We start from the raw sequence: 25,501 nt of genomic DNA, 5'->3' as shown, positions 1-25,501 counted from the left end.
TGAAAAATTAATGTAGTTTCTACATTGTTTTAAAAGATGGTAAACTATAACTTTAAATGTGCTGATGTTCTCAAGATACAGGCTGGAGAAGGAAGCTTCTATCTTCCCTATCACTTACTGGCAATAACCGTCTCAAACTAACTCCATTTAACAGCCGTTATTAAGGACAGCTGACTTGTTTCTACATACAAGTTAGACCAAAAACAAAATACACTTGATCATCCATTAATTTCATCATTATATTTATAAAACTGATTTCTAAAGAACTAGCTTAGACACTAGCAGCAAAGAAAACCAAATATTTGAAAGCATGACCCCCCATTTCCCAGATTGCTTTCAGCCAAAAGCTTTGCTCTCTCCATCTAGAAATATCAGTCTTCCTTTTCTTTCCTACCTACCTTGTAAAATATATTAGTTTTGGATACAAGGCTTTAAGAGTCTATAGTGTACGTTTGATGATCTTGTATTTGGAAAAGCTACTCCACTTGTACAGATGGGATAGAGTATAAGAGGATGATCCACAGAGCACAGATTTTATCTGTAGTTTTATGCATATACTAATTCAGATAAAAGAACTAGCAAAGCATAGCTTAAGGCTTATAGTTACTTATCTAAGTTCAGCACAGTTGTACTTATAGATATATCTGATTTGTGTTTAAATACCACTCAGTTACAAACTGGATTTTTGCTAATATTGGGAAAATGGTGCTTTGAACCTGCTGTCCTTCTAACTGAGAATTGATTAAATTATTTCTTCTGAAGTGTGTACAAACTTGCCTTTAAGAGCAAGGAAAGTGAAAAAATAAATGATATTTCCTCTAATGGGTCCTAAACTTAAAGCAGGGCTGTCAAATTAGCAGACTGCATTCTGTCCCTGAAGGATTAAACTGCAACCTCTGGGCTCCTGGTGTAGGTGCTGCCTCATTGCTCTCTTCTTCCTGCTGTTGGGAGTCTCTAGGCTCCTCCTTCCTTCTTTAGCTTCCACTCCCTATCCCCACCCTGGGGGTGCCAATGCAACAGGGAGTATCTGTTGTGTGGTGGAAGGGTATCAGCATGGAATAGCAGCTGGGGGGGTGGAGGGAGGGTGGGATAGATATCAGACAGTTCCTGATGCCTTACCCAGAGTGGTCTCTAGGATGCCACACCACCTGGGTGTTCTGTATTTCCAGAAAGATTTACTCAATGGGTGCATTTAGAGGTGCACTTTACTGCAGAGCTGACCAATTAGCACCGCAGTAAAGTGTCACAATCTACACATGCGCTGGTATTAGGGTGCAGTAAATTAACTCCACTGTAGGATAGTAATTTACTCTGCTGAAATGCATATATGTAGACCAAGACAGGAGCTGGCTGGGGCACAAGTGTGCTAAAGTGCAGGGGGGTTGCCTGCAGCCTAGCCCCGTACTTTAGCACTCTTGTGTCCCAGCCAGCCCCTCTGCTGCCTGACGCCACCATCTGGAGCCCAAGGCTTCTCCACCCCAGCTCAAAGTGCTGCAGTCCCAGCTGCATGCGTAAACACTGTGCCTAGGAGCAGTTTTCTTCAGTGTGAACTGCACTGGAGTTTATCACATGACCTTAATGGCATGTGTAGATGCACCCTATGCCATACAGCTGGTCATGACCCTGGAAAAAACTTTTTCTTTATATTTTGTCATCCAACAAAAAGATGTGTATTTTATTTGGGTGTTGTATGCAAGAAAATATGGTAATTTCCCTAGATTCCAATAAAACATTCTTAATTTACCTACCAAAGACATAAGAGCAATGCAGACACAACACCAGAAAATGGAGGAATGAAACGAAGTAGAGGTACTGCTATATGCTACATAAGAGTATCTCTTTTTTTATACTTTGAAGTTACCCTCCTTCAGTTTCACAGAAGATCCCCTTGTTTTTATGTGATTTGGAGAGATTAAATGGTTTTCACTATGGCCTTCATAAATTTAGTTTACGTCATTCAAATCCTTTTAGCTATTCTTTTCCAGAAGGAAAATCTTACTGTTTGCAGTCTCGTCATGTCTAAAATGACACTACGGGACCTCTCTTAGCCCCACTATAGCAAAGCACAACTCTGCAGCAACTTTTATTTAAAGGATGCAACTGAGAAGGAACAACAAGCAGCAATTTACCTAAACTGCTTTGTACCAAGTGTCAAATTAACACAAACCTTTTCTGCTCTAGTGAGATGTGCACTTCTTTAGTCTAGTCTGTAGGAAAATGAGTAATACAGGCCCTCAAGCTCTATATTTCTCAATGACATTGTTAGAACTCCCTTAAAACTGTTAAAAAGATGAATCAACAACTGTGTGCTATGTTTGAGAGTGAATTTCCATGTTCTGCATTGGCAGATAGGGTTCTCTGGGTGAATCTGATATCTTTTATTAGACCAACTTAAATAGTTGGAGAACAATTTTTAAGCAAGCTTTCAGGTTCAAAAACCCTTTCTTTTGTCTTAACACAGTCACACAGATCAGCCCTGTTTCTTTGTAATACCTTTTTTGGAAACATTTGAGGGTGGGGCACCTCCCCCCACATTTGAAACATTTGAGGGAGGTTGTTTTTTGTTGATTTATATCATATCAAACAAGTATTAAAGACATGGCTTTGAGGGTGACCAATTTTAATCTTCCCTGTTGAATGCATTATTGATAAGAAACTAGTGGTCTCAATTCGCCAGCTCATTGGGCAGCTGGTAAGACCATTAACACTGAATTCTGCTTTCCAAAATTGGTAGGGTACCCGCCTACCAAAGAATAAGGGAACAGATTGATAATAAAACACATACCCTACCCTTAAAAAGTGCGTTGACAATATACAAAGTTATTTGTAAGATTAACTCAGGAAGACACATGAATCCTATGACTTCTTTAAAGTTAATTTTGCTTTGTTTAATTTTGCTTTGTTCATTTATTAACGTCGTGCTTTTACCCTCACTTCTCATTAGCCAAGGTTTTTGGAGAGGTTCCCTAAAAACCCTCTGCTAGAAGTCCTTGTTTGATTTTATAGTTTTTTTGATGTGCAAATCTATGGAGCAGAAGCAAACATTCTGTCCAAGCCTGTTCTGAAAATGACCACAAGGCATTCTAAAGTAGTGACTGGCAACTTTGGGAACTATGGGTGGGAAAACCTGGCTTCGGTTTGACACAGGCTGGGGAGCTTCGGTGGTGTTCCTGACAGTGGGGTCTTTGTGCTGGGCCTGGGCAGCTGAGAGCTGTATGCTGCTGTCCCCATTCTAAACTCTGGGTTAAAGTCAGATGAATACTGTTTATATCTATTAGAAACTCTGTAATCCCAGGAAACCTGAAATAGTATTTGGGTTGAGACTTCATTTGGGAGCTACTACTTGTTTTTATCAAACAGTCATCTCAGTTAGAGAAGATAGGAAGATACAAATTTCTTCCAACCCGTGGAGGGCTACACTGACTACTGTAGCCTGGGTACACCCGAGGTTGTGCCCCACCCTCAAATGGAAGGGATAAGTAGTCAGGCAGTTGTGCTGTGAGAGGGATCTGGCTGCCTCTGAATTAGTTCCCTCTATTTTTCCATAGAGCCAGGCCAGGACATGTAACTTAACTATGTACAAGTTTATTAATATATATGTATAAATATAGATAAGACCCTTAAATGAATAGTAAATATTTACAGTATGATTTTACATATAATCACATTCGACAAATAGCCAGGAAAGGGTACCACCACCAGTGGCTATCGAGTCCTCACAGGTAAGTGACCAGTCCTAGTAAGGGAAAATGAAGGTAAAGGCAAACAGTCAACACCCAGCACAGGTGAGTAATCGGGTCCTGGAACAGGTAAGCACAACAATATTCAAACACAAGCTGACAGCAGGTAACTGTTGACTGTTTAATGAAGGACATTAGCTAGGAATTAATTGGTAAAGTTTAGACTTTGATGCATCATGGAAAGTTTGATCATAATAACCCAAAATATAACAAAATATAAGGCGCTCTCTCCTCCTTAGAGGTACCCAGCACCACTGGCATACCTGGGCTTCCCTTTTCAACTTTGAGGAGCCCTGCTGTGACTTGCCAGGGAGAAGAACAATGCCTGGGCCTTCCTACCTCTTGTGGACTGCGTCAGACACCTCTTACCCTGAAGGGGCCTTTGTTGGTTCCCTCCTGAGGGCTCCCTCCCCTGTGGGAGACCCCCTTTTCCCGACAACTCACGACTCCTGGCGAGGTTGGGGCTATCTCTGGCTGTCCCAGTTTGGCGGCTTCTTCCAGATAGGGGTGGCCCTATGCTGTCCAGGCTCTCTCCCACTACATAGTGGGCTCATGGCCCCATGCACTGACATGTGCACCACAAGGCACATCCTTCTGCCAAAGATTGGAGGCTTTGGGGCTCGATCAGGTCTTGGGCCCCTGCGTCAATTGCCTGGCTGTGGGGACTTGAGCCACTTGAAAATGGCTCCCTGAGTTACGATCCACTCCTGGATCTTCCATGCAACGATCTCTGCACTGTGCCCTGGCCGCTTGCCAGGGGTTGCAGACCTGAGCCGCCTTGAGTGGCTCCCAGAGTCTGAGCTCCATGCACCGATATGTGCACCAAATGGGGCTGAGGCATCAATCTCAGCAAGGGAGTCTTTGGGGTTATTTGGGGCACTGGCTCCACCTGCTGGACAGCTCTTCCCAGCCCCTTCTTCGTACCCCAATGCCTCTCTCTGCATGCTGGGTACACAGCTCCTTTTATTCACTTCAGAGGCTCTGCAAAAAATTATACAGGGCTTGGAAGGCAAGCTGTATGAAAACATGAAATAAATAGGCATGTTCAGCTTGCAAAAAAGGAGGTTAAGAGGGGATAGGATAGCAGTCTTAAAATATCTAGAAGACTGCTATAAAGAGGGAGAATACTTTTTTTTTCCATTGCTGAAGACAGCATAACTACCAATTGCTTGAATGTGCATCAAATAGATTTAAATTGAATATCAGGAAAAACTTCTTCACTGTTTGAACAGTAAGGTAGTAGAATAGGCTGCCTCGGGAAGTTGTAGAATTTCCATCACTAGAGGTTCTCAAGAAGAGGATGGAGAAGCAGCAAAGAGCAGTCTCTGAAGTCCATGAGCCTGCTCCTTCCCTTCCCCAAATACCTGCAGATTACTGGGAGATAATAAGAACTCTACAGCCTAGAGAAGGTGGGGAGGACCACACTCAGCATGAGAATGAAGTGAAGCTCCACAAACAGCTTAGTTATGAAATACGATTAAAGCAGGAGGGATATAGAAAAAGGAGTTCTGACCATCCAGCTGGAGGTTGTGATGTGTGGAATTACGTTCAATGTCCCCATGCTGCAGAGCAGAATGAAAGATGTTTAATTTTTTTTTGGATACTTCTGGGTCTTGGTGATTGCTTTATGGGGCCAGAAATGATTTTTTTCCATCTCCTGATGCTAAATGTGTCAGTTTTTCCCCACCTTCCTCAGAAGGTGAGGAATTGGGTACTGGCTGCAGCCAAGGCGGGGGATTTTGACTGGAGTGTGCCGGCACTCCTGCCAGGACTAAAACCAGGAGGTACCCAGTTAGAGAGTCTTACCCTTCTGCTCAGGGTCAAACCAATCACCACATTTGGGATTAGGAAGGAATTTTACCTTGAGGTCAGACTGGGACAGATTTTGAGTTCGTGTTGTTTTTTTGCCATGTGGCCCTCTTCACTGGATTTCTCAAGTGCATTTTAACAATCCTTGTAGCAGCAGGACAATGACAGCTCTCATCCCCTGCTTTACTTGTGGCAGGTTAGGGTGCTTCTGGTGTCTTTAGATAATATGACTTCTCACTGTGCAAAAGGTTTGACTGCATAGTTTTAGAAATTGGCAAGACAACAGCTTGTATGGGATGGTTTGGTTCATTCTGTCTCAAGCAGGGGGTTAGACTCATGAACTCCAGAGGTCCTTTCCAGCTCTACTTTTCTATAATTATAAAAATATTTTTGATAAGTGCTCTAAGCTTGCATTGTAAGATACTGAATTGAACTGTATTTCTCCAAATTTCTTCTGGAAAACAGTGGGTATGCATTTGTCCTTTAAGTTACTTTCCCAAAAGATTCTAGTTGCAATTATTAGCAGTTCATTTAAGCTAAGGGTTTTAGGATGGTGTCTAAGTAGAAAACTATTTTTCTAACATCAAACTTGGAATAGTTTAAGTGAAAACATTACAGGCTCTCCTATACATCATCTGTCTTCAATGAAACTGCTCCATTCAAAGATAATAGCATGGCATAAGGAAGCCTACAGAACCAATTCAAATTCACTTATTGTCTTTGCTCTTAATCTCTATTTTTCTTAGACTGCTTTATTCAAGAGACTCAATATTCAATACTTCAAAAGCCTAATCAGGGAATAATTAAAAAAACCAGGCTTTCAGATTGTTTGATTCTGTCCATAACATTAGGAAGTTGTGGAAAGGGTATCTGAAACCAGATATGAGCATTACATTATTGCATAATTCTATTTCAATTTTAGGACACAGGATTTTCTTTTATTAAATTCAGGCTCTATAGTAAACAGCAATTTGAGATAGTATATTTAAGAAGATAAACCTGAAAAAGTAAATGTCTCATTTCTTCATAAAAATAAACAGCAAGAATGTCTCAGTACACGGATCTGCAACATGTATGGACAAGGTGCTTTTGCAGTGATTTCTTGCTACCTTTCTCCAGGGCCAGTCAAATATTGACAGCATGGAAAGTATTATCAAAACATCTGAGTGGCCCCTAGGTAGTAGGCCATTTCCTTGGGGAGAAAAATAAGTGGACAGACATAACATAGATTCTTTTCCTTCACTTAGAATTGTACAGACATTGACCACTAGGTTTTTCAACAGTGATTTTGGATAACAAAAAAGAATGCACGACTCCTACAACTATACAACATAGATATATTAACAGTGAAATGTTTTTTATAATTGATCTAGAATACTGCATTTTACCTAAATTCAGTACATGTAGGTATGTAGTAAGGCATAGTTTTGCTTTTATAGTAATGCTGGCGATGCAAGACAGTGGGCATTCTATGGTTGTAAAAATGTTAGTATGAGGATAGTTATACTAGCATTAAAATGCTTTGCCCATTTAAGCTATATCTACCTTAAACGGCTTGATGGCATAATTATTTGAGGGGATAGCTAGGCTGGCAAACCTCTCTTGATGAAACTAGACCCAAGTCACTATTAGGTAGTTGCATCACCCATCCACAAAAGTGATAATTTCTCTTTGGTCCTGCTACCTACAAAGGAGTCCTTCCCAGATTTTGCATCTTACCAGAACAGTCATACTAACGTAACTCACTCCTTGAGATAAGTGTTTCCATTTCATGTGATATGCTATTAACTAGGGCTGTGCTTCAGTCGCCGATTCAATCTGGAGGAGATTCGGCCCAATTTGGTGGCCAAATCTTTGAATTTGAATCAAATCAGGAGACCCATTAATCTCTCTAAATTGAATTGGAAGCTTCCGATTCAATTCGGAAAGTTTCAATGATTCGACCATAGACAAAGCCTTATATGTTCAAATGTATACCGAATATATTGCTACTAAATAGTTCAGTTCTCAATTTTCAATAGAGAATCAGGAGCTCTAAATAGAAAGACTTATTTTATTTTACTTCCACTTTTAATTCGCCCTCCCTTCTTACTTCCTAATGCAAAAATTTATGGACACACACACACCCCCATCAAATGGAGTTAGGTAAAAATTCTAGCAAGAAAGAGAAGACTAAATAACTCCTTTGTACAGCAAAAGGAAATGCAAAACTCTAGAATTCTTGGTTCAGAAATGATACCTTTTATTAGACCAACTAAGAAATTGCAAAATAAGATTTTTTTCTGTATTTTGTAGATTAATATACATAGAGAGTAAAGTTATTCTCAAATGTTTTCACCTCTCAAAGTTCGGCATGCTGTTCATTTAAGGCATTCTGTTCATTTTTAGAAATAGCACATTTGAAACCTGTTTTCACTGAGGGGAAAAAAAATTCAGTTGTGAAATGTTTCCCCTAGATACTGCAGTAAATCTGAAGTTAGGGTTTGATATAGCCTTGCTGTCTTTTTTTAGCTACAACTTAATTAGCCTGTGTTCAGTGTAGAAAGTTTACCATATTATGCTCGTATCCAATAAATTAAACAGTGTGCAAATATATGTTTTTAATTTTTCCGTTATTTTTCATTGAACAATCTTCACAGTGCTTTGACTTCCACAATTCAATAGATATATGGTTATGAAATTTCAGCTAAACAAATTTCCTATGCTCAAACTTCATAAAGTAGATCTAATTTTGTTTGTTTGCTGGGGAAAGCTGGGAGAGCTTTTCTCCCCTGTCATCAGCACTACTATGAGGAATTAAATTAATTTTAGGATTTTTTTTCACTAGTATATTATCACATATTGTGACAATGATTAAATATAAAACACATACAAAGCTCACAATACTTTCAGAATCCCACAGTATTGAGCAAAATGACTATCAGCCTTTTCTGAAATAACTGCTAAGAGTAGAGAAGGGAGGAAAGAAAACTAAAAAATGAAGATAAAGGGAAATCAAATAGTAAGTTACCAACATTTACAGCAAAAGACACAAGACAGACTTCTTTTTCACATCGGTGTAATTTTAATCTGTAGGGTCTTTTTGCATAAGATCCTGTGGACTTTTGTAACTTGGAAAGTGCATTGTCACTGCATCATTTTTTAAAGTCAAACAATAATAGTGTTCAAAGCTCATGAAGCTTCTTTTTACCTTAACTGTTGTACTAACTTGAAGGCAAAAGGACTGGGTTGCTCCATGCCAACTAAATATGCTAGAAGCAACAGGAAATATAATCCAGTGATGTTGTGACAACCCATCTCTTAAGTTAGTACTGCACTGTGCATCCCTCATCATAAAATATAACACAGCACAACCCTGAGCATGGGGGGAGGGGGAGTCAGCACTGAAGCAAAGGCCGTGTGTAGATGAAACACAAGGTGTGTGTGCATGACGCTATAAAGCAGGTGAAATGCTTTTGCACCGCTTTAATGGTGTCAGTGTTTGCATGCCTTGGTGGCGTATTGCACATTAATTCCAGCCGCTGTGGGAAACATGGTGGCATAATGCACCTTAAATTACTTGAGGCGCAGCCATGGGTCACTGGTGCCACCTTAGTCATGTGCCCCAACCCCCCAGTGACCAGTCAGCGACCGGGGGGGGGGGGGTCCCCAACAGACGATAGTCCCAACTGGTAAGTGGCCACAGCACTTTGTCCGGTGCTCCCACTCCCCGGCTGGTGGTTCCAGGGGGGGCACTGGTGCTTCCACCTGCCCGTCACCTAAGCGGGAAGTGTGGGCTGTCAGGGGGTGCACCAGCACTCTCATCCCCATGCACCTGCTATGTTGTTGCCACTGGGAGCAGCAAACTAAAACTGCTCCACCCAAGAAAAGCAGCAAGCCTGATTTCCACCACCACCCCCTAGAGCCTGTCTGCCTGCCTGAGCTGCACGGGGGCCTGGTGCTTCCTTCTGAAGCTGCAGTGCCCCCCAGGACCGCCCAAGCTTGGTGCCTGTGCACAAGTGCTGCCTGGGGGGGGAGCCAGCCGTAGAGGGAAACACCAGCCCCCTTGCAGCCCAGGGACGGTTCCACCTGTCAGCAGCTCACCCTCTCCTTCCCGCCCAAGAGGCAGGTCACATGCATGACATGGAGGTTTAAATCAACCCTAAATTGAAGCAGTGTTTTTTTAAAACCCACTGCTTCAATATAGGGCCCCTGTTTCGTCTATACACGCACATAGATACCACTACAGTGCAAGAGCCACAGACAATCCTTGTGCACAGCAAGTGAGTTCTGCTAACATCAGCTCAAGAAAAGTTCAATGGAGGATTTATTTTAAGGGGCTTATTTTCTGAAAAGAAGTTATTATCTACTGGTGGCCAGGCCCGTAATTAAGAAATAAAGTCATTTTATGCACAAGTTGTCCAAAATAAATTTCCCATTTTAATTCTTACATTATAGTTTTACTTTTATATATAATCCAACATGTATGGATTCTGAACTGAGTTAAGTTCTTTTTAACGTTTAAAAAATAAATATTCTAAAATCCATATATTCAAAAGCAGAACTGAATCTGCTATATTTGGTTTAACGGCTTTTTGATAACTCAGGCATGCAAGAAAGGGCTAAATTAATTAGATACAAAAATAGAAATAACCATTATTTTCAGTAATATTATCTGAAGATTCGGTAATTCTGACAGACACTCCATCTTCCGGATGTTTCTTTTTATCTAAGTACATAAAGTATTATGACAGATAGCAACAACACTAAGAAGAGGTATATGTGAAGAATGATTAAATGAACGATAATGCCATGGGAATGATGCTGTAGGGTAGTCTCAAAGTCTGTAGCAGTAGCAGCAGCCTGAAGTTAAATTTACGAAGTAGAGGTTGTCCTGGGACTGCAGTCCTCAGAAGATCATTTTAGAGCATGCAATTAGTAAAATAAAGATTATGCTTGTCTAGAGGTTGACTGAGAATTGTAAGAACATAGCAAGGTCCACCCACTGACCTCTATTCTGAGTCCAATATTGATGTTAAGTGTCAAAACCCCATGGCAGGAAGTGCCACAATTACATTTTTTGGCATCTGTTCTAATGTATTACTTCTACTTTATTTGAATGTTATTGTCTCCTAGTACCTGTACTATTGGGACTAAAACTTATGGAAGAGAGACCACATGGATTTAAAAATGCGCTAGACTAAATTCTACATTCTTTTTTCTAGGTTCAGTAAATCTAAAAGTTGTTTTTATAAGTGAATAAATATCAAGACAGCATGAATATCATGAAATCAGGTCAAAATTGGCATGAAACAAGAAGTACCAGAGAGGTACCAGAGTGATATTATGCATAGACTCTGAACATAAAATAACACCAACAGTAGAAAAAGCTTTGCTCTCCTGTAGTAAGAACCTAAATTGGATAGTATTCTTCTTCCTTGAATAAGATTCTCTAATTTAGCATATAGTTGATTTGGATAGCTATAGAAAAATATAGGGAAGCTGATTTATTTGATCTTTAACTTTAATTATATAAAACAAATATCAATGGATAAATAAAAGATAAATTCAACTGTTAATGATCTATTCCTTTGAATGAAGAGTAATTTAAGGGATTAGCTCTTCCTGATTCAAGAAGCCAAACACAGTTTGTCTATGTCCTATCTAATCTACATTTTCTCACTGTAGTTAGGGAAGACTCTTGGCTTTCAAGGTCAAATGCAATGAATTTTTCTCAAACACTGCTCTAGAAAGTTTCAGTAGGGGAAGTTTACAGTCATTATACAATCACACTCAAATTTACTGTGGACTGATATTTTCAAGAACTGAATTACATGTTTATAATTAGTCTTATATACCACACATAATTTCCCTTCTATAAATGCAGTATTAGTAAAGCTGCTTCATGGCATTAGTTTAGGAAAATCCAACTTTACAGGCTACAAGGAGGAGCTGTATTTGACACTTCTATAAAATGTTAAAAAGTTTTAATTTTTGTGGGCATCACAGACAAATTCAATCTCTACTTGAAATTACCTTCACTGCCCTACTGCAATCCATTGAGCCTCTATTAGGGCCCGGTGCGCCCCCCACACACCCTGCATCCAGCCCCAGGGCCTCCCCCCCGCCCTGCATCCAGCCTTGTGCACCCCCCCATCCCCTATATCCGACCCTGCACACACCTCCCACCCTCTGCCAGCGGTGGCTCCCAGGAACAGGGAGGAAAGAGAGCTTGCACTGCCACCCAGCAACATGCAACATGCCCTACCTCCCCTCCCTGCCTGCTGCCTCCCCCCTCTGCCAGCTGTTGTCAGGTCTGGGTAGTGGCAGCAGCAGAGCAGGGGAGGCAATAGGGTCCTTTACTCTCTCCGTAACATGCCCTCACAGCCAATCAGCATGCACCCCTCAGTGGCACATGCACAGTTGGCCCGGAGCATTATGGGCAGACAGACAGACTAAGGCTTTTATTATATTATAATAATTTTTAATGGATTAAGCCAATTAGAGACAGATCTCCAAAGGAGGTCATAACCACTGTTTATTGATCCTAATTGTCCTAGTATATATTACTTTATGTTGCCCAAGTTAAAATGTATTTTCTATCCAGCTGCTACTATTCCATTGCATTCAGTGTTTGTATGAATGTAGTAGCTAGGGATGCAATCAGTGATCCAAGCTACATTCTTCTTATACACTTGGGCAGTACCAGCAAAAGACAGCTCTCACCCCTCAAGATGGGGAGTGCTACCCTTTGAATAGCTGTAGAACTGTTAAATAAAGGCGGCCAAAATTCCTGAAGTGGAGCCAAGAGATCACTTGGGTTCAAGCTGACAGATGAAGATGTTTATCAGTTCTAGGATTTTAAATTCACATGAGGTGCTTCCACAAAAATATCACATACACATGAGCACTGGAAAAGCAAAGAAAGGAAAATATTTTTTGTCTTGGAAAAAAGAGAGTGAGTGAAAAGGGACAGAACAAATCTATGCAGGGTTAAGAAGGAAAGCACTCAGGAGCAGGGAGGAAGCTCAGGAACTGACAATTATTTTGTTCACAGGGGATTAGGCTGAGAGGAAAGGGGAAATGATGGAAGAAAATAAAAGAGAAAAATATCAGAAAGGCAGGTAAAACATCTGGAATATGCTAAGGCAAGTTCAGCTTTAAAAGTGTATTCTATTTTTAGCATCATTTTATTTGGAGGGGCTTGAAAAGAAGAAAAGAACTGCTAAATGGCACCAATTCTCAAGTGGTACTTAGACTTAGCTTATACTTAGAAGCGTCTACCAACATAGGAAAAGCTGAGAGAGCTATAGAGCCAACTTCCTCAGTGGAGATAAAGAGTTCTTTTGCCAGTATAAACTACTTCTGGCATAGCTTGAAAAAAAAAAAAAAAGTGTCCCACATGGAATGAGCTGTACTAGGAAAAATCATGTTTGCTGATATGACTCACCTACACAGGGCACAGAAAAGGGGCATCTGCTGTTTTAGCTGCATCATTTTTTTTTTTTTTTTTTATATACACACACACACCCCCCCGCTTCCCAAACAATCTTTCTAGTGCAGACTGGGCCCTGGTCATTAAAGTGACAGGCACATTAGAGATGACTTCAAAATAGGCAAGATTTTGTATTGTAAAGATTTAGAGGACAGGTAATTTATTTCCCCATTAAACTTCAAATTCTGAAATGAACTACTTTTCTTCAAAAGAGAAGATACCTAATAGTAAAAAAAAAAAAAACTAACTACTTGAAAGCCTTGTTAAAAATAGTAAGGCAGTTGAAAACAAGGGATTTAATAGTGCCAAGAAGAGATAAACTAAGTATAGAAACAGGAAGAAAGCTATAACTAACAGTTGAGACTGATAAAATTTATCATATAAAGAGATTTTGTTTTCCTTGTGAGACTTTAGGTAGAGATAAGAGAATCCAATTAGAAGAGGATAAAGACTTAAAGCCACAAAAGCAAAAATACAGCAATGGAAAAAGATTTCAGGAAGATCCGATTAACTGGTTATATAGGAAAAAATCAAAAAGCTAAGTGAAAATTTCTGTAATATCTAAGCCATCACATCTGTTATAAATCTATTCATTTAGGTTCATTGATGCTCTTCCACATCAACCATATAACCTTGTGATTAAAATCTACTGGACTGAGACTTTGGAGATGTGTTTTAATTGCTCTACTATTTTTAAATGAAAAAAGCAAAAATTAGCAAGCTTAATTTCAACTCACTGATTCAATCAGTTTATTTTTAGACATATAAATGTAATGCAAATGAAACTGCTATCTGTTGTGTACAAGGTGATCCACAGGCCATAACTATGAAGCCTAAAATGCCACCAAAATGTATTTAGCTATTCTCCACCATATGGCTCTAGCCCACTCTATGCTCTCTGTATAGTCTTTTATGTGGAACTTTACGTGTAGAAACACTATATACTAGAAATCATAGAAAAAGTAGTGCTGGAAGAGACTTTAAGAAGTCATCTAACCCAGCCCTGCTCAAGGCAGGATCATCCCTGACTAAGCCATCCTAGCAAAGTGTTTGCTTACCGTGTTCTTTAAACCTTCCAAGGATGGAGATTCCACATCTTCTCTAGGTAGCCTATTCCAATGCTTAACCATTCTCTTGGTGAGAAAGCAAGTTCTTTCCATTATCCAATCTAAATATTCCCTGTTGCAATTTAAGACTCTTGCTTCTTGTCCTGTTTTCTGCAGCCACATAAAACATTCTCTCTTTCTGCATCCCAGTAAATAACAAAGCTGTTAAACAGCTTCAGACACAGCAGGTCACTGTGGAACTTTATGTGACACTTCTTGCCATTTTGAAATCAATACATTTATAGTAACCCTCTGTGGTCATTATTTAGCTAATTATATGTCCACCTAACAGTTATTCTATCTAGCATATGTTTACCTTTGAAACTCCATGGGTGTGTCCAAACGAGTGCGCATGCATGCCTTGCAGCATCTCATATCCCTTTGAAACGCTGCAAGAGGCACGTGCAGGAACGAAAAAATGTTCCCCACGCTGCATGTCTGCAGTACAGGGACAAAATTAGATTCCTGGACAGGGATCAAAAATATCCAAACCCAACACTGCAGACGAGTGGGGCATGGTAGTCCCATACCATGCCTGGATGCAACACAGGAGTCAGTCCTCCAAGAGAGACCGAGCGTCCAGCCAGAACGTCTCTGTGGTGCTCCTGTTACCCCCGGCACTGTCAAAGGTAAGTTAGGGAATGGGGTGGGTGGGTTTATGGGTGTGGGTGAAGAGGGGCAGGGGGATGGTCGGGGCGGTCTGTTGGGAGTAGAGGGGCTGCTTGGGGGCTATGGGGAGTGGAGGAGGTGTGGGGATCTCCCAGTGGGTGGGGACGTGGAGGGGCTCGAGTGGGACTGCCATACACATGTCCTCCCATCCTGCCCCTGTGGCACCAGCGGCAGCAGGCAGTGTGACTGAGGGCACTGCCACAGTGCTGTGTGACCTGGGATCCTACATGCTGAATGGACCCGGCCTGGCCTGCTAGCGCAAGGCCTTGGATGAGACGGGCTGGGCTGGGTCCATTCAGCATGTAAGAGTCCGGTTCACACAGCGCTGTGTCACTGCCCGGCTATGCCTGCAGCAAAGCCACAACCACACTGCCTGCTGCCACCAGCACTGCTGGGGCTGGGTTGAGGGGCAGGCATGTGGCAGCCTGTGCGAGGCAGCAAGTGGCTGGAGCTGGTGGTGCACGGCAGCTGCGATGGAGCTGTCAGCGTGCGGCAGGACTAACTAGTCTAACTTTGTGGGCTGGTGGGGCTCGTTTTCCATGAGGCTCAGGTGTGCCTTAGCTTCCTAGAAAATTTGTACTGCCAGCCTGATCTGGCCCAGGCTGTGCAGGTGGTGTGGCTTTGCACAGGAGCCATGCGACCCACTCCAGTGCAAAGCCAGACTAGTGAGCTGCGCTGGGCCGGGTCCCACTGTGTGCTGCCTCCCTGCAGGCAGTGCAGGGCAGGCAGCACTGCTGCTGGAGGCAGGACCTGGCGGGACGTGCAGGGACTAAAACCTGAGCCAAGTCAGGTCCTGCTGCCACGGGACCGGGCTGGCCTGGCAGCATGAGTGGCCCCAGTGCTGGCAGGACCCAGCTTGGCTCAGCGCACGGTCCCTGCTGCAGGAGGTAAGTTATGGGCCATGCGTGGGGGGAATGTGGCCCTGCAGAGTGCCTGGGACCCTGTGGGGGATAGGGGCTGTGGCCCTTTGGGGGGGCCAGGGGACCCACCCCTCCTGAGCACCTCCCCCCACAAGGTCCCCCCACACCCAGTCCCCCTGCAATCTTCCCACACCCACCTACCTTCCTGCAAACCCCACATCCCCCATTACACACCCATCATGTGTCAAGAAAACCAAAAGCACACATGAAGATATATAGATATTTAGTATGAATTTTATCATGATTTAGAGACAGTGGTAGGCTTCTAAATTGCTTTAACATTGTAAATATACCAATAAAGCATTGCCCAACTGCTCTCCCCCCGCCACATATACATATGCATGTAAAGTGGTCTTTTGTTCTAACTGTGGAAGAACATGGATTTTGGGGTATTTTAAAAAACTAATTTAGGATGCTGCAGCAGCAGTCCAGCTGGCACAAGGGGTAGTGTCCCCAGATACCAATTGGCCAGGCTCCAGAAGCTCCTGCCTATTTGTCCATCAGATTACAGGTGCTCACCCCAGGCTCTAGCTCCCCCTGGCTGCAGATCTGGGAGGAGCCAGGCAGGGTTATTTTGCCCCATACCAAAGTGCATGTCTGGACATGTGCGCTGAGGCAAAAAGCCACGGCTCAAATTTGCATCACTTCTATTTGAGCTGTTGCAAGCGCATGTGCCTGAATGTGTGGACAAGCCTCATGGGACACTTGGCCAAAAGCCTTACTAAGGTCTAGATATGCTATGTCCACTGCATTCCTCTTACCCGCCACAGGAAAGGCTTGGCATTTGTTCTTAATAATCCATGGTGAGTACTAGTTATCATTCTCTTTCTCCTCCAGATATTTACAAACCGACTGTTATATAAAATTTACCCTTCCCAAGTACTGCCCAACAGGTCATTAATTTCCTGGCTCCTCATTTTCCCCTTTTTTCAAGACGAGCACTCGGCAACAATCTGGGACTTAGCTTGACTCTGCAGACTTAAAAACGTATATGTAGGGAGCTGTACACACAAAACTGACATTTCATTTAAAAAAACCCCAAACCACTGAAGATAAATCTTATCTTGTGGTATGGTGTTTATGTCCTTTAGCTCATCAGGAGAGCTGGCACTTTTAAGTCCACCACATAAACTTCTGCTACTTGAGCTAAGAGAATAACTGATAGCAGCAGGAGATTGGATTTCATAGATGTTGTCCCATAGTGGAGGAAAGGCGGTACTCTGGAATACAGAACTTCTTTATAGACTCTATACTACATGCTCCAGTGGTCAGACTTTTCCATTCATTTCCTCTACACCTGATCCCATCTGCCATTTGTCCTCCCACCTGATCCAGTCCTGTCTTTTACAAACATCCAAGTCCTCCTCCCAGCCCATATTCATCTCACCTAGCCAGTTCCAATCTCTACACCTCCTCCAGCAAGTTTGTTTTCCCAGACTCACTACCCCAGTTGCAGTCTCCTTATCCAGTCAGTCTCAGTTTTTCTCTCCTGACCAGCTCCAGTAGTTCTCAGTGCCAATATTCCTCTTAGACTTCTTATTCAATTTCAGTACCTGTGCCCATTTACCAAATCTTCTTCCAGTGGTTTTTAGTCCCCACCACTCCAGTTTACTGCTAAAAATCTTGTCAGATTAAGTACCAAAACATTAATTTTGAGTATTTTATTGCCCTTGATGAGATAAGAGGCAGACTGGATATTTGCCCTTTATCTGTACCAGGTAACTGTCATTCCTCCCTTCAGAAAAGACATGCTCCTTATTTTGGAGACAAAGAAAGCCTGCAAGACCCTTGCTCAAAAAATCATCTTTTGACACTGACAGGTTTTCCAACTATTGATCCATATCAAATCTTGTCTTTTTGGGGAGAGTTAAAAGGCTGTAGGAGGTAGATCCAGTGTTGCCTGGATCTCTCAAATGTTCTTGACCCTTACTCTTTGTCTACAGTACACTGGCTGATGCCCTTTTTCTGATAGTGGAGACCTCCTGTGGATAGATTTTAGTCACTAGAGACGTGGTGTCAAATGAATAATTCTACAGAGAAAATGAGACAATTGCCCACCTTTTTTTTATATGGGAATTTCACAAACTCATTTTATCATCATTTACTCATTTCATCATTTTGTTCAAAACACTCAGGAGATTTATTTGGGATCTGAGCTATAATGTCTTCTACATACATATAGGACCCAGCTTTATGTCCCAATCTCACCTAGCACACTTAGGTTATTTGAATAGCTTAGTGCTGTAGCTAAACAGGAGCTCAAAGGAATTATGTCTAGATGAAACAAGCCAAGCAAGATTTAAGTTAATATTTAAAAATCTGGGAGAAGATCGAGAATTAATCAGGAAAGGCTGTTTAAAGTTTCCTTCATGCAGTAGGAGGAAACATAGAAAGGCATCTTGTTAGACAGCTAGAGAGTGTCACTAACTGGAAGTGCTTTTTTCAAATTTGGTTTTACATTGGCATCTCCAGCTTTCTCTCTCAGGTGCAAGCCTTAATGCAGCTATCACGGTCTTTTTTAAACTTCCATGTAAATCTGCAAAGTGTTACACTGGAGTACCATCAAAAACTCCATCAAATAGAACCTGGGTGATGGCCTTTTTTGTTTACCAGTTTCATGCAGGGACCACATTACCTCCATGCTCAGAAATAACTATGTTGACTTCCAGCTTATTCCTGAATGCAGGTCAGAAGCAATACCTTGAATTAAGACGTGACTGGTTTGGACCCTAGCTATGAGAGACCACTCTTGCCCCTTTGATAACTCAACCACTGGGATTAGCATAGCCACTTAGTGTAATAAATTCCAGTTTTATCTAGGAAGGAGAATTTAACTCCAAAATTTATCTACTTTCTTGGTCCAATGTAGCTAAAAGCTGTAGCTCTTCAGGACATGTAAAAATATATCTTTTCCCCTATGTCATACAAAAAACTAGAACTTTTGGTTACAAAATGATACCTTTTAGATCAACTGGGAATTGCAAGAAAATTGTCCAAGAAAAGGACAATTTTCTTGCGATTTCCTAGTTGGTCTAATAACAGGTATCATTTTAGAACCAAGTTTTTTGTATGTCTTTTTGTCTCAGACCAATACGGCTACCAAGAACATCTCTTTTCCCCTATGCTTTCTTTGAATAAATATATAGGTAGGAAGATGTATATACTGGCAGTACAGGAGTACATAGAGACTCATTTTTAATGCATTTATAAGTATGCTTAAGAGTACACAGGGAGCTACATTTTAGAATGTAGTATTAAAAAAAATTAATATTTAGAAAAGATGTTTTTGCAGCTGAATCAGTTGTTTTGCAAGACTAGCATTACAAGTCTCCCAGGAGAATCTACTGCACCCTAGGGATTTATGCTTCCTTTCCAGCAAACACAAATAAACAGAAAAAAAAAAGTGATATTGATCCATGGATTGTGGGTATGTGACAGGCGTACCATTAAGAAAACACAGAAGTGAAAAAGTAATTTAAGTCAGCATCCAGTTAGAAATTTGAAAATTTTTATCTTGACAAACTACTTCAGTCCAAGAGTCTACTTTACCATCACTAATATATGTTATTATTGGCAGTGAGCAAAATTTAAGTAATGATATACGGTACTGAGCACTGAATTCAGTCATATACATTTTGAAAAAAGGCAAAATGCCCTGAATGGAAGTGGTTACTAAAAATACTAGATGTGAACAGACCCCTGTTTTTAACTTTGTAGTTCCTATTGACATCTTCAGCAGGAAACTGATAGATGCAGCCTGTAGTATTTGACCAAATGCAGTGCCCCTAAACCAGGGGTGGGCAATTATTTGGGCCCCAAGGGCCAAATGTGGAGTTTTGATGAGCCGTCATGGGATGGGTCAGTACCCCCCTCCCCACTGCAACAACTCACTCAAACTCCCTATGGGGCTACAGGCAGAGAGCAGTGTTCAGGAGCAGGGGAGTGGGCGAGCTGGGATCACAGAGCTGGGTCACAGGGTGGTGACAGATCCTTAGGGAGGAGAAGTGTGTGCGGGGGAATAGGTGTATGTGTGGGGGGAGCAAGGGTCCCTGGGCGCTAGGTCTTTGGAGCCTGCTGGGGGTGAAAGGAGGGAGGGGTAGGAGGGCGCACGCAGCAGAGCGTGCCTAAATGGCGTGGTCCATAATAGCCCCCGTGGCACTCTGCATGGGTCAAAGCCTCACCTGGTCATGCCAGGGCAGTCCATGCCGAGCTCTCACCGGCACCTACAGCCCAACACAGCCGGGTGTTTTTCTGCTCCCTCCGTCTCCAGCATTGGCTCCTGCTGCTGCTGTGCTGCTCCGAGCAGCTTCCAACAGGACTGTTCCTAGTGTGGCCCCGGTAAGGTGTTGCTCTGCTCCCCACAGCTCTAGTGGTAGCTCCTGATCTTTCTTTTGCTGTGCTGTGCCATGCCACTCTGGGCAAGCAGGCAGGCATCATCAGCCAGGTGGCTCTTCCCCAGTGCACAAGGCTCTGGCTTCAGCTTCGTGGAAGGTGGCCAAGAGCTGAAGGCAGCTTGGGCAGGAACTGCTACACCACTCCTGGTGAGCAGGCAAACTGCTTCAGCCTAGTGGCTCCTGTCTCAGTGTGTGAGGCTCTGGCTTCCACTCCCAACTGCCTTCCGGTAAAAAGGTGGCCAGAAGCTGAAGCCAGAGCCTTGCACCCTGGGGTAGGAGCTGCCTGGATGAAGCTGCCTGCCTAGAGCAGCATGGGGTGGTGAAGGCAAGATCAGGAGCAGGAGCCACTGCTGGAGACAGGGGGAGCAAAGCAGCACCCAGCTAGTTGCAACCACACTAGGAACAGCTCTGCCAGAACCTGTGCACACTGACCGGGGCAGGGCTTAGCCCAGGGGCAGGCAATTATTTTGGGTGGAGGGCCACTTACTGAGTTTTGGCAAACCATCAAGGGCTGCATATCAGGCAGTTAGGGGCAGATAAATATGAATTTTCTAAATTTTTTAGGGGCCCCATGGGCTGGATACAGTGGCCTGGTGGGCCACATCTGGCCTGCCCCTGGCTTAGCCCATGCAGAATATCCTTAAAGCTAGATCCAAATAAGAACTGAGGTGCCTAGACCTGGATTAGTCTAAAATATCAATTAAAAACAACAAAAACAAAACAACCCCCTCCCCCTGGCTAAACCCACACAAAACCCATGGGGGCACCTACATGCACTAGACTAGGTATATCCCTTTCTAGTATGACACTATATTTATTCACTACTTCGGTATATACCAAGACTCTCACCTTATTCCTGGTAGGTCCTAGAAATGAGGTATATTAGTACACCTACATCCCCTGATCAGGCCAGGAAGCAAGAGATCCAGATTCAATGCCCTCCTGAGCTTGAGGAGAGGTAGGTTTAACCCTCCTCACCCCATCCCAGGCTGTAGATTAGGCTGCATAGGATTATCCGTCACCCCTTCTGATAAAACTCTTCTCACTGCGGAGCAAGGATAATACCATTAGCAGGGCCAAAAACCAAGCAGCAAGGAGCCTACAGCACTTGGCTGGACAAGGGGAAGATTCTGGTTCTGATCCCTGCTCTCAGAACTATGTATACATTAGAACAAGTGTTGGATAAAAGAAGTCATCCTGGGAGCAGTGTTACCATAGATTTACAGATTGTAGAGTTGGAAGGGACCACAATGGATCATCGTGTCCGACCCCCTGCCCCAGCAGGAAAGAGGACTGAGGTCAGATGACCCCAGCCAGGTGATTATTAAGCCTCCTCTTAAAGACCTCCAGGTTAGGTGATAATACCACCTCTCTTGGAAGCCCATTCCAAGTTCTGGCCACCCTTACTGTAAAAATGTTTTTCCTAATGTTTAACCTAGATCTATTCTCCACTAGTTTGCTTAAATCCTTCACTGGCTGTTGCTCTAAGACTAACAGGACATCAGTGATGTTGAATTAAATATAAGATTGTCAAGTCATTCACAGGCTTTAACATCACACAAAAAGAATTCTAAGATTTCCACATTTTATGCTTTTTTTTTTTTAATAGCGCTACATATGCCTTATCATTTTACTACATACTGTATACATTGATACATTTGTTAATGCACCTTTGCTACTGAGCATGACATTTAGTAATAAGAGGTACTAGATAAAGGCACAGTAGCTGGACTAATATGCAGTAGAAAAGGCAAATGTTTTTGTGACACAACGCGCAGTACACTAATTCAACTGTGCATTAGCACAGTTTTTGTCGTGACATGCTAATGCACAGTAGAACAGTTCACTGTGCATTTAGGTGTCTCGTGTAGACGCACCCACTGAGACCAAGTGCCAGTATGATTATCTATGGTCAGGTTTAAGGGAGTTTTTTTGTCTAGACCCAGAAGCAAAACAGCCAAAAACTGAACCACTCCATGCCAGATGCACACAAATCAGGGTCATCACTGTTGTCTTAGTGCAAAGTCAACTTCCAGGACAGGTGAGCGAGTGATAAATATAGGAGACAGGAAAGAAAGCTCTTCAATAAACTCTGCCACTGTTTTAATTTGAAAACCTCACTGCTTGCCTTTCCAAAAAGAGCATTTTGGTGCCAAAATAAGCCACAGGGTATTGAGACAGAGCTCTTCTCCCAGCAGCAGTGCTAAAGGATGTCATGACAGCAATTCAAGGACGGTGCCAGCTGCCACCTGCTCTCTGAGGACTACTCACCCCTGCTAGGTCCCTGATGCTGGCAGACAAGGTACCCAACAGAGACCATGAGACCAGCATGTCGAAGGGTTTACGAGAGCCGATGACCGTCGAGGCACGCTCGTGGGCCAGCGGGGAAGCTAGGCGCGTTCACTGCTCAGACAGCTGGACCAGGAAACGCTGCAGGGCCGCTCCACCGCTAACCCCGCGCCCGCGAACCCCCGGCCCAGGCGGCGGGAGCCGACACTTACTGCAGGAAGGCGCGGAACTCGGCGGGCTCGAAGCACTGCAGCGTTACGGTCTCGTGGCGGCCGAGGTGCCGCGGCGCCTTCCCCGCGCTGCCCAGGAAAAAGGCGGGGGCCCGGGCCAGCAGCACCGCGCGGTGCGCGCCGAACCGCGCCGGCCCCACGCGGAACGTCACGTCGGCGCCAGCTTCGTCGGCCAGGAGCCTGCGGGGGACAGCAGCAGCGGCGGCGTCACCCCGCGACCAGGGCCTACGCGCGGCTGGTCGGTGTGGCCCGGGGCGAGCGTGCACAGGCTTCTCCCCCACCTCTGCTCCTACCTGCCCAAGTCTCGCCGGAGCTGCTCGGCCACGGCTTCCTTCAGCCGCTGCCGCTCCCACGCGCCTCTCCCGCCGCCTCCTACCGCGGCCGCTCCGGGGCCCTTTGGGACGGCGCCCGGCCCGCACCGCGCCATGAGTCGGCCGACCCTGGAGGAGCTGCTGCGGCGGCGCCGGGTCTCTCTATTGACAGACGCTCCCTTAGCCGCGGCGCCTCAATCACGGCGCAGCAAAGCCGCCCGCTGACGGAAACCGCCCGGGGACGCTCTCAAAAGAGCCAGCCCTAGCCAGACACAAACCCAGCCCTACCCCGCCTCTGCTAGAGCAGCCCGCCAATCGCAGCGGCACCTGCCCCACCTCCCTATGAACAGCCCACCAATCGCCGTGGCGCCTGCCCCGCCAGCCCCGCCCCTAGCTTGTTTACCTTCCTGGCGCGTGGCGAGAAGCCGGCGTGTGCCTGTGCGCCAGGCCGGCCTTGGAGGGGTTAATTGGTGGGGAGCGGCGGCTGGTGCGGAGACGCGAGCCCGCCCTGGGCAGCGCCCCCTGCTGGCTGGCGTGTGCGGGCAGCTCGGCTGCGGCCTGCGGGGGCAAGGCACGTGCGGAGCGAGGGGCTGGTCCTCGCCCACCCGCGGGGCTGGGTTGTGCAGAGGGGGAACTAAAGCCAGGCCTTCGGGCTTTTCTTTGCACCAGATACCAAATTGCCCGTTTATTTTATGGGGCCCACTGTCCCCTCTCTCTGTGTAAAGCTGCAGCCCTAGGTCAGCCCAGTGCACAGAGCCTGGGAGATGGAAGCTCCTTGTTGTGGGGCTGTTTGGAAAGACCAGAAGAATTAGGTTCTTTTCAACCTCTTCATGCCTACTCACGCAAAGCCCTGCATCTGCCTTGTCTGTGCTTTATAGGGAGAGACCTGATGCACAAGGCAGTTGAAGCCTCACACACCAACTGCAGATGCTTCTTCAGCCTGTTGAAGTGTTTTTAAACCTGAGAGCTTGCTAAGAAAAACATTTCCAACTATTTAGTTGGTCTAGTGAAAGATACCAGATTTACCCAAAGAACCTTGTCTGCCTCCGTTCAGCAACATGCTCAAACAGATGCTTAACATTACAGGCAAGCTTTCATTTTAATTCAAGGTCTCCTTAGTCACAGGCTGATGCCTTGATCACAAGTTTGTCCTTTGTTTTTCAGGTCTCCACATGGCAACGCATTTAAATAGGTGTTTAAGCCTATTGCTATTCAGTAGAACACATGGGAAACTTCAGGTGCGTGCCAAAGTCCCATGGGTAGATGTTGAAGTCGAGAATTTAACCACTATCATGTTGCGTGCTTTGTAGAATAGAGGTGGACTTAACGTGAGCCTTTGTCTTTGTTTCACGTATAGAGTTCTGCAGTAATAGAAGGACGCTATTTGGACTGTGTCACCATGGATCTTTATTTTAACTGAGGGGTGTCAAAGATACAGTCCATGCTACTTGTGGAAGTTAGCCTGAGGTGCAAGCACGTCTTGTCTCATACGGAACTATGAAATTCCTTACGGTGGCCTTGCATCTAGGGTCCAGGGAACAGAAGTCCAGTACAGAGAGTACTTCTGAATATTATTTTAAACAAAATGTACCTACTGTATCTTTTAACCATCAATAAAAATGTGCCTCAGTATGAAAAATTCACATCAAACTCAAGTATTATTTCTTTGGGGAGCAAAGAAAGAGCCAATTTATTTGATCCTTTGGAGAGAATGGAGCTGAAAATGTTGAAGGAAGGGATGGACAAGAACAAGCCCTTGTTGTACTTGTTTTGATCTTGTCAGTGAGCTACAGTACTACATCATCTTGACATGAGATAGATGTAAAACAGCAAGTACATGAGAAGAGAGAGGCCACCGGAGAATCCAGCAAACATGGATATAATATCATTACTGTAGTTCAAAACAGCACCTGGGCTTCTTCCTACTCACCACTAATACAAAATGGATGGCATAAACAGCCTTTCGTTAGATTTTTTTTTCTGTTGCAATAAAACGTACAGTACACTTTTTTGTTGCAATGAAATGTACAGTATGCTTAATGATAAATTTAATTAATTAAAGAAACTAGCTCTTAACCCAAAAGACTAGGATATGCCTTGGGAACATTTGCAATACATTGGTATCTATTCAGTGTCAGGCAAATGCAGAGCAGATGAGTTTAGCATTGACCTTGTCCTCTCAATTCATAATGGCCATTGATTAGAAGGCCAATTTTCCCTAAAACATTTTCAATATAAAGTTTCTTAGAAGACAAATTATTTTCTATATTGAAAAGAGGTTTCGGATGCCCAATGAACACAATTTTACGATCTTAAACTAGAACTAGAGTTTCTTTTATTTTTCGATTCTTTAGAATCCCATGACTCATTTAAGTAATAGGTTGTCATTTCTATTTGAATATGATTGCTCAGAAGCTGAAGTATATGTGGTACCTGGGAGAGTTCAAGTTGAAAAGAGTATTAATGCGTACCCGTTTTAAATCAACTTATAACATTAAGTATTACCCTTTAAATTCCTCTTCAGTGTAGTGCTATTCTTTCCTTATGTTACAAGTAAGT

At 43.6% G+C, this 25,501-nt stretch overlaps 1 protein-coding gene across 3 annotated transcripts in view; it reads right to left on the bottom strand.

Annotated features, from left to right (window-relative positions):
* BTBD8 (BTB domain containing 8) overlaps nucleotides 1-23,164 on the bottom strand; it is a 67,462-nt gene extending 44,298 nt beyond the window's left edge. For 2 of the 3 annotated variants that reach the window (XM_090047087.1, XM_090047088.1), the window contains exons 1-2: nucleotides 22,925-23,164; nucleotides 22,614-22,811 (exon numbers count right to left, since the gene is read on the bottom strand). In XM_090047087.1, the coding sequence (XP_089903213.1) occupies nucleotides 22,614-22,811; nucleotides 22,925-23,058 (332 nt within the window). In that variant the 5' untranslated portion in view covers nucleotides 23,059-23,164. Of the gene's footprint in view, nucleotides 1-20,961; nucleotides 21,056-22,613; nucleotides 22,812-22,924 lie in introns of those variants that run through there. The other variant, XM_090047089.1, reaches the window with a different exon arrangement.
* Between the last annotated feature and the right edge of the window lie 2,337 nt (nucleotides 23,165-25,501).

This window comes from Crocodylus siamensis, chromosome 5, assembly GCF_052110815.1.
Source record: "Crocodylus siamensis isolate JL-2025a chromosome 5, ASM5211081v1, whole genome shotgun sequence".
NCBI lineage: Eukaryota > Metazoa > Chordata > Crocodylia > Crocodylidae > Crocodylus > Crocodylus siamensis.
This window is presented reverse-complemented; position numbering and strand designations above follow the sequence as displayed.